This window comes from Phocoena phocoena, chromosome 6, assembly GCF_963924675.1.
Source record: "Phocoena phocoena chromosome 6, mPhoPho1.1, whole genome shotgun sequence".
Taxonomy (NCBI): Eukaryota; Metazoa; Chordata; class Mammalia; order Artiodactyla; family Phocoenidae; genus Phocoena; species Phocoena phocoena.
This window is the reverse complement of record NC_089224.1, coordinates 60,103,547-60,119,859: the sequence shown is the minus strand read 5'-3', so window position 1 is coordinate 60,119,859 and position 16,313 is coordinate 60,103,547. Positions and strand designations below refer to the sequence as shown.

Sequence of the window (16,313 nt, the reverse complement as noted above, 5' to 3'; positions counted from 1 at the left end):
ATTTTTCCTTTATTTTACTTTTAAAACTGTGAAGATATTCATTATATTGATAAGATTTCATGATATTTTAAAACAGTTTTATCCAGGTATAATTTACATATCATAAAGTTCACTCATTTTAATTGTACAGTTCAGTATTTTTTATTGAGTTGTAAAGGTTCTTTATATATTATGAATACAGGTCTCCAGATATAGGTTCTCCTATTTATGATTTGCAAATATTTTTCCCATCCTGTGGATTCTTTTCACTTTCTTGAAAGTATTATTTGCAGCACAAGAGTTTAAATTTTGAAGTAATCTAATTTATCTGTATTTTCCTTTGTCTTTGGTACCATGATATTTTAATATTAGATAAATAATTTATGCCTCTACTGAAGGAAAAACATGCCTGATTTGCTTGACTTCTTAATGTAATTTAACTCACTGATGTTTTCCGAATTTTCACTTCCAGCTCATTTCTGAGAAATAATCAAGGAACTCTACTCATTTTTAAAATTTTCAGGAATAATGGAAGAACAGATGAATGATTAGTTCTTGGCAGAATGAAATAAGCTTCTTTGTTCCTAGAAATATCCAGTAGAGTATGGATCTCTGACTAGTATAACTAAAAACATATTCTTTCCCAGACTTAAAAAAAAATGCGTGTAAGATAACATCTCTGTGTGTCTGTGCCTGTGTGTTAGGTGCATCTGTGTCTGTGAGCACATGCCTCTGTGTGTACATATGTACCTGTATATATCAATATGTCTTTGTACATCTCTTTGTGCATGTGTATGTATAAGATACTTACTCTTTTGTATGCCAGTTCCTAATTGGACATTGTGGCTTAGGTATTGGAGTGCAGAAAATAAAGGAAACAAATAAGATTTTTCTGTTTTCATTCTCCATCTGCTCTTTAAAATCCTAGGTTTGCTAAAGGGTGGGAAGAAGAGAGCTGGAAAATGGAAAGAGTTTAAAGGAGGCCCTGCTGAATTTGCAAACACTAGGCCAGGGCCAAGGCCACTTACATAGCAACTGAGGTATATTATATACCTCATATCACTAGACTCCCTTTCTAGACAACTAAGCAAATATTAGAGTTTCCAGTGGCCTACTCCAATTGTAATAATAAGATGCAGATTTCATTTTATGGTACAAAAATAGTATAATAAGGCAAGGCTTAATTTCAGAACTTTTAGAGCCTGAATTTTAGGCTACTTTAAAAATTCAATATAAGAAAAACATCAGGAAAAATGTTTTTATGCTTCAAAAGTTAACAACTATGTCTCTTGAAAAATTTTAGTGTTTCTAACAAGTCTGGTTCGGATAGCATAACATCAAAGTGGATTCACTATATTTAAGAAATCATACATTACTGTGGTGTTAGCAAAGGATGTATGTCTGGTCCTTTATTCCAGGGATCAAAGTGGAAAGACTTGTAGTTTGTTATCTTAAACTCTTCTTTTTATGTCCAGATAAGCTTTCAAAGCCTTGTTAAATCAAGTAGCCATTGGTGTTTATGTAAATTGTAATCCAAATTAATTAAGACTCTTGGTATAACTAAAGTTTTTGACAGAAGTAGATAAAGTAGGAATCATTTGTATTCTGATTGTATTTTTAAACCTTTTCAGTTTTTTTTCCCTACACTTACTGAGGCTCTCCTATATCCTATCAAGACTTTCATTAAATTTTATATATCTGTTTATCTACAAATATATAATTGCTATGAAAAGGAAAGGAGTGTGACTTTTGATATCTGAAAAATGAGTAGAATTTAGTGGGTGGAGAGAGGTAAGTGATGGAGGTGGAGAGTAGAGGCTCATGGAAGAGGCCTTGTAGCAGAAGGGACCATAGGAAGAATGAAGAGAGTCAGTATGGCTAGAGCTCAAAGAGTTAGTAGGTGATGAGGCAGGGACTAGACTATGTAGAACCTTAGCGACATGTTGATAAGGGTAAGAACACTAAGAAACTATTTAAGAGTATTAAGCAAGGGTAAAAAGATTAGATTTGTGTTTTAAAAGATCCCCATGACTCCACACCAGTGTAGAAAACAAATCAGAGGGTTGGAAGAGAAAATGGAAATGTGGGTCAACCAGAGAGTAAGGCCATTGCAGTAGTTCCTCCAGGAGATGCAGTTGATTGGGTTAATAATGAGAAAAATGGGCAAATTAGAGAAATATTTAGAAGGTAAAATCAAAGGAAAATGGTGAGGGATTGAATAGTGGGGGTTGATAGAGAGGTGGTATGAGGGTGATTCCTGAGTTTCTAGGGCTTGTGGAAATAGGGGAACTGTAGTGCTGTGTACTCGGATTGGGAATGCTGTAAGAGGATCTTTCAGGGGAGGACGTTAGGGGGACTCATGAGTTTGGTTTGACACATTGTTTGAGGCACTTTTGAGACATCCATATTATAAGGGTAAATTGACTTGACTGTGGAAGATATGGGTCTGGAGCTTAGAGATCTGGGCTACAGCTAGAGATATCACAGTCATTTGCATATAGAGTATCTAGTGCGAAAGAAAGTGTAGATAAGAAGAGAAGAGGGCCCATAATTAAGTCTGGAGGAACTCCAGCAATTATCACCAGCTAAAGGGGATTGAACCTGTAAAGAAGATTGACGAGTAGCCAAAGAGATGGGAAGAAAATCAGGAAAGCTAAGGGGAGACAGTTTCAAGGAGAGCATGATCAACAGTGTTGGATGCTGCTGAAAAATGATAAGTAAAATGAACAAGGAATTTGGTTTTAGCAACATGGAAGTTTTTCTTGATTTTAGCAAGAGAAGTTTCTACGGAATGATGGAACAGAAGCCAGATTGGGGTGAGTTAAGGAGTAAATGGAAGGAAGGAAAATAGAAATGGCTATATAAACTTCAAAAAGAAGCCAGATAGGCTGTAGCTGGAGGAAGATGAGGGATAAGGAAATTTTACATTTAAGATAGGAAGAACATTAGTATTTTTAAAACTTGTGGATAGAAGAGAAATAATATATAGGGTAAAATTCCCCAGAGGGTGGATATATATTAGAGGAAAAGAGGGGGTATAGGTAAGTACATGTCAAAGGAATGGCTTTAACAGATTTATACCTTATTTATTGTAACAGGTGGGAAGGAGGAGAGAATGAGTGCAGATGTATGGGAGTTTGCTAGCAAGATACTGAGGGAGCTCTGCTTAGAGAAGCTTTTTTTACTTTTTCCCCCTAAGAAAGAGGTGAAGTCATTTGCCGAAAGTGAAGAGAAATGTAGCTGAGGTTTGAGGCAAAAGAAAGGTAGGAGGTTTGAGGATTTTGGAGAGAGTTTGACATAGTTGTGGGACTTGGGAAAATTAATTAAACAGAGAAATGTCATAAAAGTGATGGCAGTGATAAAAGCCTATTTGAAATTGGTGATTACGAATTTATGATGCAACCTGTCTACCTTGTCAAATGACTTTCTCCAGCAGCTTTGGCTACTTGAGTACAAAACTGAGAGTTCCTTAAGGGGATTAGGGTAGGGAGGGAAAGGGAGTAAGTAAGCAGTGGTATGCAGGTAAATGTTTAACAACCAGTTCTTAAAAAAAAAAAAGTCTGATTTGTTTGTAATTTTTGCTGATATCCATGGTTTAAAAACCCTCTCTGTGGCCAGTTTCAGAGTTATCAACCTGACATCACTGAATGCGGAATTGAAAAGAGATGAGGAATAGCAAACCTTTTCCACCACTCGGATGTGATAGACATTTATAACCTCAAAAGCATAGATAGTAGCAAAATGTAAAATAAAATTAAAAATGTAAAATAATTAGGAAGTGATGCCTTTTGAGTGATCGTTACCTATATTTTAAATATTCTTAATTTGTAAGTTTATTTAAGTTAAATTTTAATGATCACTGTTTAATAATCAGTGCTATTTAACAAATAGTCCTTAAAATGTAACAATAATCTCTAAACATTAGCCAGCTCCATCACTCAGGTACGGTAGAATGTGGTAAGTGATATTATGGAATGGTGCACAGAATGCTGTCATACAAAGGGAGTAGCATCTAACGTGGTTATAGAGGTCCAGAAAGGTTTCCTGAATTTGATGATGCTTGAGCTGAGACTTGTAGAATGAGTAAGAGCTAACCAGATAAGAGATGGGTGATGGGAAGGAGGATTAGCATATGTGAAGGCATGGAAATTTAGTATAGTTGTACCTTCAGAAATAAAATGTTTTTCGTTTGTGAGACATTGGAGCAGGAGAGAAATAAGTTACCTACCTTCCTTAGGATATTTTACATAGAGATGGAAGTACAAAAGATTCAGAACATTTCCAAATGGAATGTTTTGATTGCAAAGGAATTATTAGGAGTTATTGAAGCTTGCCTGAGAAAAATAATGCATACAAAAGAAGTGTGTTTACCTAATGTATATCAGTAGCATCTAACAAAATGTAACAATTTCCAGAATTCAGATACATTTTAGAGTACAGCCAAAAAATGGTATATAAGATAATCAGAGAAAATAAATTTTTAGACTCCAATGTTAACTAGACTATGTCTTCATTTCATTACGGAAGAAAATTAACATCTCTTGCTCTAAAAATTTATGGTGACTCAGAATTTGTAAATGCATTCACATCATCAAACAAAACCTTAAGTTTTTATACTATATGGATGGTGGCTGTGTCACTTTTTTCCATTTGACTACTGTGCTGTTTACTTATTATGGAGAAAGTTGGTGACTTCTCTTTTAACTTTGTTTTCCAATTTGTTCTGCTCTTGTGTGTGCTCTTTACCCCTAGCTACAAGACATTTTTACCAAAATGTGTTCGAGCAAAGATCCAAGACTATCATATTTTGACAAGGAAGCGAATAAGGTACAGATTTCGCAGATTTATTGAGCAATTCAGCCATTGCAAAGCCACTGCCAGAAACTTGAAACTTAAGTATCTTATAAATCTGGAAACTCTTCAGTCTGCCTTCTACACAGAGCAATTTGAAGTAAAAGAACCTGGAAGAGGTCCTTCAGGTGAGGAGATTTTTGCAACCATTATAATAACTGGAAACGGTGGAATTCAGTGGTCAAGAGGGAGACATAAAGAAAGTGAGACACTGACAGAACAGGTAATCCTCAATGATATGTTCTCATTCTTTGTTAATTTAAGTAGAATGGCAGTAGAAGCACAGTACTTTTAGTCATTTGAAACATGGTCTTGCACTTCTCTTCTCCCATTGATACAAATGGAAGTTTTTAATAACGTGATGCCAACAAGGTCATACCTTATTGTTCTTAAATGGCATTTATTAATTTTTTATGACTAAATAATTAGTAATGGTGTTCTTGTAGTTTCAGTCTTGAATTCTAAGAGTGATGTTTAAGGTCGTTTTGCTTCCTTTTTTCCTTTTACTATTATTGATAATATGAAGCACAATCATGAAATTTAATTAGTTCGAAAAGATTAATTTTCAATGATTTTATGATGTATACTTGTTAAATAATTTAGTTTTTGTTTGCATTACAAATTTTAAGTTTGTTCATATCTATGTGGTTCTTAGGATGTTATCTGATATATATATTTTTTTATCTTCATTCTTTGGTAAACTTTCAATTTTCTGGCAATGGTTTCTATTAATGTTGATTGGATTGAAGGGTACTATAGCACACTTTAGATTCCTGGCACCCTTTAATGCTCTCATTTTTAAGTGAAAGCAAGATACAGTGTAGTTTTAGGGTTACATTATTGGGGGAGAGAATCCCATTTAATGCTTATCTATTGGTATCAGTATTTTTTAAAAAGAATTTGGAATGAAATCTCCTTCATAAGAGTCTTGTTTTAAAATGGCTCCATAAATTCTGCCTGTTTTTAATATCAACTGCTCTTAATTACAGGATTTACAGTTATATTGTGATTTTCCTGATATTATTGATGTCAGTATTAAACAAGCAAACCAAGAAGGCTCAAATGAAAGCAGAATTGTAACTATTCATAAGCAAGATGGTAAAAGTCTAGTAAGTTTGCTTTATCATTAATAATGGTTATGTTTTACAGTTGTCAGAAATAAGTATTTCAGAATCTTAATACCAAAGTTACTTTCCAAAGTTATAATAGTTACAAAGTTCCAAAGTTGTAATACCAAAGTTACAAAGTTACCGTAGGGATGTTGATTATAGTTTTAAATAGAGCTATAAACATAAACAACAATTTAGTAAGCTTTTTGATTACATCTAGCTTTTTGTATCACTACCAACACTGTCTTCCCATAGAGTATCTCTTGTACATTAATGTATTTTTCGGTCATTTTCATAATTAGCAAAAGCACCAGTTACCTCCTGCCCTCTCCTCCCCCACCCCCAGCCTCAGTTGTGCTAGTTCCCTGTTGTAATGCTCATTCCTCACTACAGTCGACCCTCTGTATCTGTGGGTTCCATATCCAGAGATTCAACCAACCGCAGATTGAAAATATTCAGGAAAAAAAATTCCAGAAAGTTCCAAAAAGCAAAACTTGAATTTACTATGTGCAGGCAACTACTTACATAGCATTTACATTGTACTTACAACTATTCATATAGCATTTACATTATATTAGGTATTATAAGTAATCTAGAGATGATTTAAAGTATATGGGAGGATGTAAGTAGGTTTTATGCAGATAATATGTCATTTTATATAAGAGACTTAAGGATCCACGGATTTTGGTATCTGTGGAGGGAGAGATAGATACAGAGGGATGGAGGAACAACTGTATAATCTTTTTTACCAATAGAGATTCACGTAATTTTAGTCATACCACCTCTTTATGTAACAAAATGTAAACCAATCCCAGGTGATCCCTACCCAAACTGTGAGACATGTTTGACTCTAAAAGATTAACCCCTTCTCTTTTTTAAAATAGCTTCAGAGGGAATTCCCTGGCAGTCCATGGTTAGGACTCTGTGCTTCCACTGCCGGGGGCATGGGTTCAATACCTGGTTGGGGAACTAAGATCCCCCATGCTGCGTGGCGTAGCCAAAAAAAAATAATAAAATAAAACAGAATAGCTTCAGACATCCCACTTACTTTAATTGAAAGGGAAGAAATGAATTCCTTTATATTCTGCTCTTAAATTGCTTATTTTTCTGGCTCTGTTTTCTTTCTAACTCAGATATTTCTTGTACTTGGGGCTTAAACGTCATATTAATGTTATTTGTTTATTTAACTTAAGTATCTATATGACTTACCTACCAGGCCATTTCAGGGTTTTATGACCAAAATTATAAAACTTGCAACTCACTTTCGTCAGCATGCCTTCCTTTTCTTAGGTATTAATCCTTTGTTGTACAGGTTTGCAGTTTGCCAAGTCTTTTAACATTGTTTATGGTATCTTTTATAGTACCTATTTTTATGGCCTATTTGTGTTAGCTAGATACCTTTTATAGTTCAGACACCTCACACAGTTCTCTCCTTATTATAATTTTTGATATAAGTCCATACTCTGTGTTCTCATTGTGACTAAATATTGCTGAGCCAAGCATTATATCGTGATCACATGTCCATTCTTGTACATACAACTTTTTGTTTTTCCTGGAGTTGATCATACCTTCAACTTTTTTCAGTATTTCTAATTAATACAAACTTTTATATCAGATTAGATAGATTTATAATTAAGATGACTAGCACATTTGTCTAATGGGTGTATTGGAAAATACAATAAAATTATGGGTGTAGAGTGAACTATAACTAGAAAGGCATGATAAACTCATATTTGAGAGGGTCTTTAATATCAGACACAAGAATTTGTAATTCACTTTGGGTAATTGGGAGCCTTAAAAGACATTTGAGCAATTTAGAAGAAAACTAATTTAGAAGAATTATCTAACAACATGGAGTGAAAATAATTTTCTTCTTTTTCTTTTCTCCTCTTAGGAAATTGAACTTAGGTCATTAAGAGAAGCTTTGTCTTTTGTGTCATTAATTGATGGATATTACAGGTTAACTGCAGACGCACATCATTATCTTTGTAAAGAAGTAGCACCTCCAATGGTGCTTGAAAATATACAAAGCAACTGTCATGGCCCAATTTCGTGAGTAATACAGACTTTAAAAGTAAAATTTTTTTAAAGTAAATGAGGTATTTACATAGAAGAGTTTACACAACAGAATGATATACCTAGGTTTAGGAAGTTTAGGAAAGAAATATTATCTTAATCTGACGGAAATTGTTTTTCTTTTAATGAAAGCCTATTTCCAATCAGACTACATAATAATTAGAATTATTTAGAATATAACTTACCATCTGTATCCCAATCTATAATACTAAGTTGCTGTATAAGTTTGATATTTAGTTCCCTAGGTGTGTTTAATTAGTTCTTCAGTGTTAATTTTTTTTTAAAACCTTCCAATTTATGTTTCATTAATTTGGAAATACTGCAGAGGAGCCACAGTGCAAAATTTGATAATCATCATTATTTTTGGATAATCCATCTCCTTCTACTGAAAGCTTTGAACACAAAATGTATATGATGTCCATATTTCTAGACTAGTTCTGTGCAGTATGTTCCACAGTGATGAAAATGAAAATGTTCTATATCTGTGCTGTTTAATAATTGCTGCTAGCCACATGTGGCTATTTAGTATTTAAAATGTGGCTAGTGCAACTAAGGAACTGAATTTTTAATTTAATTTAATTTTAATAACTTTACATTTACAGTTGACCCTTAAACAACACAAGGTGTTAATCCACATATAATTTATAGTCCATCCTCTGTATCAGTGGTTCCTCTGCATCCTTGGATTCAAACAACCACAGACTGTGCAGTACTGTAGTATTTACTATTGAAAAATATCTGCGAATAAGTGGACCCTCGCAGTTCAAACCCACGTTGTTCAAGGGTCAACTGTAAATAGCTTCATGTGACTACTAGCTACCGTGTTGATACACACAGATGTAAACCTTTACTTTAACACTGATAAAGCCAGCTATCATGCACAACATCTGTTTACCCCAAGTCCTAGTTATCTTTCAGCCAGGATGTGCTTTATGATTGGCACCAGGTCTGAAGGACTTGAGCAGAAGAAACAATCTGGGGTTTTGAGCATACGTTTTTTACCTTAACCTATCCTTAACTATTTGAGAAATCATGTCCTGACTGGTATTTAAGACTGATTTGGCCTATACCTAATGTCTGTTTAAGAAGTACAGTTGATATGAAAAAGTTGCACTACTTGAACATTCTATAATTTACATATTCAGTATTTTAAAAGCTCCTACATCCATTCATTCATTATCCATTCATTCATTATCCATCCATCCATTCTTTCATTTATTTGTAGAACATTTACTGAGTACCTAATATGCACCAGGCACTGGTTTAGGTATGAGAAATACAGTGATAAGTGAAACAGATAACTCTTGCTTTCACGTAGATTGCATTTCTTTCAAGATGTGCAGCTTCAGTTAAACATGTAGCAAATTTTAAAAATTTGTAGTCTTTGTTGCTTGCCATGGGTCTTCTAGTAGACTTTGGTATTATATTAAATATTAAAGATGCACAAATTTTTATATTAGCAATTGCTGTGGTAGAAGAGACATGAGTGTTTTATGACATATTGTTTGTATAGTTTATGTGTTTTTTTGTGGTACGCGGGCCTCTCACTGTTGTGGCCTCTCCCGCTGTGGAGCACAGGCTCCGGGCGTGCAGGCTCAGCGGCCATGGCTCACGGGCCCAGCTGCTCCGCGACATGTGGGATCTTCCCGGACTGGGGCACGAACCCGTGTCCCCTGCATCGGCAGGCGGACTCTCAACCACTGCGACACCAGGGAAGCCCGAGATTATGGTTTTTAAAATACTAAATTTGAAATCAGAAGGCAGAAAATTCATATGAATGAATTGTTCTTTGTGATTTTGTATGTCTTATAATACCTTTTGTTTTTAAAGCAATATAATTGCCCCTTGAATCGGTTTGAATTTATTGCAAAATAGCTTGGTACTTTAATAGTTTTCCTTGTAAGATTATTGATAAAAATATAAAGTGGAGGAGACTTCTAAAAATTCTGAGAGTTTTAGATTTGACTTTCGACTTTTAGATGACATTTTGGTCATAATGTCATGGTTCTTGCTACATTATCATGCAAATTACTTCTTTACCTTCAGAATGGATTTTGCCATCAGTAAACTGAAGAAAACTGGTAATCAGACTGGACTCTATGTACTTCGATGCAGTCCTAAGGACTTTAATAAATATTTTCTGACTTTTGCTGTTGAGGTTAGTATGTCACACTAATTAATGGTAACATCTTTATTTAGTGCATATAATTTCCCTTTTGTAATATCTACCATATTTCCTTTTTAATACTCAAATGATGGTTTTGGATATGATGGCTTTGGATATGATAACTAGCAATTAAGTAAACTTAATTTACCTCAGCTATTCTTCATAAACAAGATATAATTTCTAGGACTTATGTTAAAAATTATTTGTAATATATTACTATCTTCTGGAATTTGTTTTTTTGATGTTTGGGTGTTACCAGTGTGTTAACTTTCATCAAGTCTCTTGAAGTCTCTTTTTTCACAAAAATGCATATCTTTACCAAAACATGTAGAACTAAATAAATCAGAAGTTAAACTTTCCTTTTACAGATAATGGTTATAGGATTAGAGTGAAATAGGGTAATAACAAAGAAAGAGACATTATTGCACTTTTAACTAGTGGTTTTCCAATATTAAGAATAATGATCTACAATGTATGTTTTAAATGTAAAACTGCAAGGAAATCTCACTGTTAATACAGATCATTTTGGATCTCAGCTAAGATTGTTTACTATCCAAAATTATCTAAAAAGATACTATCACTTATAAGGCAGTTTCATGGTATAAATCTTGAGAAACTTTGTAGCTGCTTACAAAATTTATCTTTTTAAAATTAGAGAATGTAAGGATTGTGTTATTAATTTTTATAAAAAGCAGTCATCTTATAGTTAGCATATGTAAAGTGGAGTAATTGTCCATAAATACAATACATAAAGTAGGTTGCTCCATGACTTTAACGTTGTAAAATACTGATAATCTATCCTAATTTCACAGTATCTTTACTGTCATATATGACAGTCTATTATATTCAATTATCATATCAAAATGTATATATTTTTTATATTTACTGTATTTGCCCAGCATAATATGAGGGCTAAATATCAGGGAGTCTATGCTATAACCCTGCTTCAAGAAATTTATCTTTTGGAAAAACAAAAATAAAGTATACCAGAAAATACTAAATCGAGTATTGTTTATTACCCAGTATATCCAGTATAAGCAAATATTGACAATAAGAGAAGGGATTACAATTATTAAGAAAGGTCCTTGGGAGTAGGAAGCACTTGAGACTGACTGGAGATAATGAGTCAATTTTATAAAAATGGTTCTAAGTCGGTAGAATATGTTTATAAGAAGCAGTTCAAAAAATAGATGGTTGAGCAAGTTCATAATAGAGCACATAAGACAAACATCGAAAAACTGAAAAATATTAAAATTGCCATATTAGACATCATTAACAAATACAGTAGAGGCACAATAGGTAGTCACCTCTGCTTATGGAATGGGGTCAGAGTTAGGGAGGACTTCACAGAAAAAGTGGAAATTGAGCTGAGTTTTAAGGATTGAATAAAAAGTACATTGCTCAAAAGGAAAGGATGTACATTCTGTAGAGAGACAGCACGTACAGTTATCAAGGCATGAAACGGCATGGCATTTGCTTGAAAAATTTTAGGTCACCTAATGTAGCTAGAGCATGGGTTGTATGTTGAGAGTGGCAGGAGTTGAGGTTGGGGCTGGAGGCAGAAGCTAGCTTATGGAAGGCCTTATATGCTAAAATAGTTTTAGACTTTATTCTGTAAATGGTGGAATGCTGTTAAGGATGGTATTATTATTGTTTATTATTATTGCTTTCTTCCTTGCCTTTCAATAAAATAACTTTTAAACCATTTCTGTAGGCTAGGCAGTTGTAATTAGATGCCCTTTTGAGGAACCAAACACCTCTCTCACCTTATGCTGGTATTCATGGTTCAAATGTCTAAATGTTCTTTTGGTTGTTTTGTGATATCATTTTTGTCACAGTAATCACTATTATGTCCATTGTGATTTTTCCTTCCCTCTCTTTATAATTAAACTTACATAGAGAGAAAACGTCATTGAATATAAGCACTGTTTGATTACAAAAAATGAGAATGGAGAATACAACCTCACTGGTACTAAGAAGAACTTCAGTAATCTTAAAGATCTTTTAAATTGCTATCAGATGGAAACTGTTCGCTCAGACAGTATAATTTTCCAGTTTACTAAATGCTGTCCCCCAAAGCCAAAAGGTAAAATAGATTTCTAGTTATTTTTAAAATATTGGCCATGGATGGTGTATATGGTGGGAGCTATTTTCAGCATGTTGATTTCAAAAGAAATAGGAAAGAAGAAGCTCCAAAAACAAATTAATTTTTTCCTGATATGTTGTACAGGCATCCTCTAATAGAATTGTTCAGTTTGGTTTATGTTTTCTAGAACTGACTTAAAGTTTTGTAATTCTAAAATGTACTTAAAAAAAATAATTTCATGGTATCAATAAGTCACTTATTTATTGAACTGAAAGACCTCAGTACCAAATTCTCATATGTTATTCTAAGTAAAAACTTTCAGATTCTTTTAGAATTTTAATTTCTTTTAAATTATCTTTTAAAATAAAAATAAGGTTGGAAATCCTTTAAAGTAACAGGCACATTAAAATTATTATTAAAATTCCTGAAAAATTATACTAGTTAAGGAAGGGATTATAATTTTGAATATATAAAATAACTGGTTAGAGTACATCAAAGTTCAATGAATAAACTCCTAAAATAATTTTCTATGAAAAAAAATGAACAATAAGAGGCTGTTAAGCATTTCTTGTATATAGAACACATTTTATTTTATCCCTTTGGAGCAATTTATATCCTCAGTGTGTTTTGATTTTATATATATATATATTTTTTCATTCATTCTATCCTTTTTTTTAAACAGATAAATCAAACCTTCTAGTCTTCAGAACCAATGGTATTTCTGATGTACCAACCTCACCAACATTACAGAGGCATAATAATGTGAACCAAATGGTGTTCCACAAAATCAGAAATGAAGATTTGATATTTGTAAGTCATTAGATGCTGATTATTGTCTTTTTGTCTTTTTAAAACAACAACTGTTTTCTTCATTTTCTAACCCACATTACATTCATATGACATTTGGAACTCTTTTATTATAACCTATGTTATAAAAATTTTATAGCAGTTCACATATTTTTATTTCTTGTGAAAATGTGATACCGAACTTAAGTTAATTATTTTAAGAATGGAATTGTATTTTCTTTTCAGGAATTAAAAAATTTTTTAATAAATTAAAAATTAAAAGTCTTCCTCTAAAAAAGTATCTTAATTCTCAAGTTCTCAAGAAAGTAAGGGAAGTTCAAAGAAGGTACTGAAAACAAAGTAGTACATAAGAGCTGATGTTTGGCCACAGAACATTTTGGGGGATCAGGATTACCAGGACCCTCACATAAATACATCCTCAGTGAAAAATATTTGGATTGTGAAAAATTCACCTGCTAGCAAAAAGAGAAGAGTGTTGTATGTTTTAGTTGAGCTCTTAGTTATGAAAAAGTCTGTCCTGAGAATTTGTAATTATAAACTTTTGAGTTTGGGTTTCTTTATATCACCTGCATGGTTTGAGAAACCCTAAGCCAATAAATTAAATTAACAAGTGGTATTCCCCTAGTAACACCCTGTGGTGGTTGGCAGAGCAAATATAAAATCTTTTGGAAGAATATACTCTTAATCTAGGCCACCGAAGATTCCCAGTTAAAATGACTCCAAACATGAGCTTTTAATTGTAAATTTTAAAACATACAGAGAAATAATCCCAGATTAAGCAAGAGTCAGAAGACTGACAAATATCAAATTATACTTCAAGAGCTTCATATAACAGACTTTTCAGATAGAGATCATAAAATACATATATATATATATGTATGTGTGTGTGTGTGTGTGTGTGTGTGTGTATGTATATATATATATGTTTAAAAATAAAAAAGGAGTTGAAAACATGGGAAAAACCAAGACATCAAAACAGCCCAGAAAGATTTGCGGGGGGGGGGCAAGTATAGAAATGAAGAATACACTCATTGACATTAAAAAAATGAACAAATTAAAAAGCAGTTACTCATAGTTGAAGAGAAAACTAGTGAATTGAAAGTTAGATCTGAAAATTATTCAAAGGCAGCAGAGAGGGAGAAAGAAATGGAAGTTATGAAACAGAACTTAAGGGACATGGAGAGTAGAATGAGAAAAACCAACTAATGTCTGAGTTCCTTAAGGAGACAATAGATAGAATTATCCAGAACTATAAAAATATGAATCCTTATATGAGTAACAAGAAGCAGAGAGTTGCCAGGTAACCTGACTAACGTTACAAAACTAATAGTAATAGATTGCAGGCAGCCCTGCTGAATTCAGAGTGCAGTCTTTCAACAATTATTCTGTAAAGATATGCAAGAAATACTAGTGGATTTTTTAAAGACTGTTTGTCATTGAACATATTTCCTTATTCCCACTTCTTTCTCCATCTTTATTCATTCTTTCTTTCCATTTTTTCTGTTAAAGCATGAAAGCCTTGGCCAAGGAACTTTTACCAAAATTTTTAAAGGTGTAAGAAGAGAAGTAGGAGACTATGGTCAACTGCATGAAACAGAAGTTCTTTTAAAAGTTCTGGATAAAGCACATAGAAACTATTCAGAGGTTTGTATATTCCTTTTGTAGTTCATGTAGTTTATGATATTTAAAGATATGCTCTCATATGTACACAACACATTCATGTATGCAGCTTTTCAAAATTGTAATTTTTATAAGTATATATGTCAAGAACCTTTCTGAGGATGTATTCTGGTGGGTCTAAAAAAATATGGAATTTTTTCATAATAACTAATTTCCAAACTAAATATTAAGCATTGTGTTATGTGTATTATTACATCTTTGTATATACTAAAGCAGTGGCTTTTAAATTTGGCTCCCCAGAGCTTCATGGGTTCCACAGGTTTCCTCTATAATTTCGCCTACTTAAAAAAAGTTTGAAAGGCAGTGTACGTGAGGAGCACTCTAGGTGAAATGTTGTTACCTCTGGGCATCATCCAAAGATGCTAGCCAGCAGAAACCCAGCTGCCAGTTGCCAAAGTCCTTAGTATAGTAAGATATCACCAAACATGATGTAACGAAGATTTATGATACTTAAAATGTCTTAAAGGATATTAGTAGAAGATAATGTGAAACATAGAAGCCGAAGAGTTGTTCTAATCCAGAACACCACAGTGTTGGTGATTGTGATCTTCAACAGCCATACCCAGAAGTTCAAGGCAAAGTTTAGTTGAGTTATAGTGATGTTAATACCATGCCAGTTTCCTGACATAGTTGTTACACTATTTTATCTGCACAGCGATCATTCTTATTTTTTTAGGAAGTGTTACTTGAAGCTCCCATCCATTTACTGCAGTCCCACATCACTGTCTTTGGTGTCTGTCTCTGTTCGTACCACTGTTCTCTATTCTAGGTGCTATGGGTCTAAGCCTGTTAATCTTGCATCATTTATGTTGCTCTGTACCAACCACTATTGTTCTTTCACATTGCTGTCTGCTTGAACCAAGCTTACTCAAGGTTTTCCTGAGAATGAATTCTAACATCAAGGTTGATGGCAGTTGTAACTCCGTCTGAAGGGACCAAAGCACATTGTAACCTTATCTATAGTCCTGCTAATAGGAGAAAGTGCATTTCTCTTATGGCAGAGAGAATCTTGCTGAACTATGAATGCTTTTAGACACAAAAAATAATTCTTTTGCATCTTTTGTATATTTTTCTTTTCCTTAGTCTTTCTTTGAAGCAGCAAGCATGATGAGCCAGCTTTCTCACAAACATCTGGTTTTAAATTATGGAGTATGTGTCTGTGGAGAGGAGAGTAAGTAAAACGACTGGCTTCCTTATGTTAATGTTATGCCTTTCTCAGAACATCCATTTTTATTTGTATAGAAAATTCAATTTCAGGATAATAGATATCAATATAAACTATAACAGGAATTAAATATTGTTGAAACCAAAAACACTGTGGAACTGTTCAGTTATATCTTCTTATAAAGGAAACCAATGAATGAAATTAAAATGCAGTAAACAGTTTAATATGGCTTATGTTAAAATGCCAGAACAGTACAGTATTATAGTAAACAAAAACAACCTTTTCTGTTAACCATAGCAATACAGATTATGGCTGGTTCAACATAACATTGTAATAACTGGCCATTTCAGTACAGATCTCTTTGAAATTATTAAGACAAAGCATATAAATGTT

The 16,313-nt window shown here is 33.3% G+C and overlaps 1 protein-coding gene across 1 annotated transcript in view; it reads left to right on the top strand.

Annotated features, from left to right (window-relative positions):
* The window catches only part of JAK2 (Janus kinase 2), a 116,619-nt gene that overhangs the window by 74,736 nt on the left and 25,570 nt on the right, over positions 1 to 16,313 (top strand). Inside the window, exons 7-14 of the mRNA XM_065879133.1 lie at positions 4,732 to 5,053; positions 5,820 to 5,939; positions 7,834 to 7,991; positions 10,062 to 10,173; positions 12,082 to 12,268; positions 12,951 to 13,078; positions 14,585 to 14,719; positions 15,839 to 15,926. Coding sequence (XP_065735205.1) covers positions 4,732 to 5,053; positions 5,820 to 5,939; positions 7,834 to 7,991; positions 10,062 to 10,173; positions 12,082 to 12,268; positions 12,951 to 13,078; positions 14,585 to 14,719; positions 15,839 to 15,926 — 1,250 coding nt within the window. The remainder of the gene's footprint in view (positions 1 to 4,731; positions 5,054 to 5,819; positions 5,940 to 7,833; positions 7,992 to 10,061; positions 10,174 to 12,081; positions 12,269 to 12,950; positions 13,079 to 14,584; positions 14,720 to 15,838; positions 15,927 to 16,313) is intronic.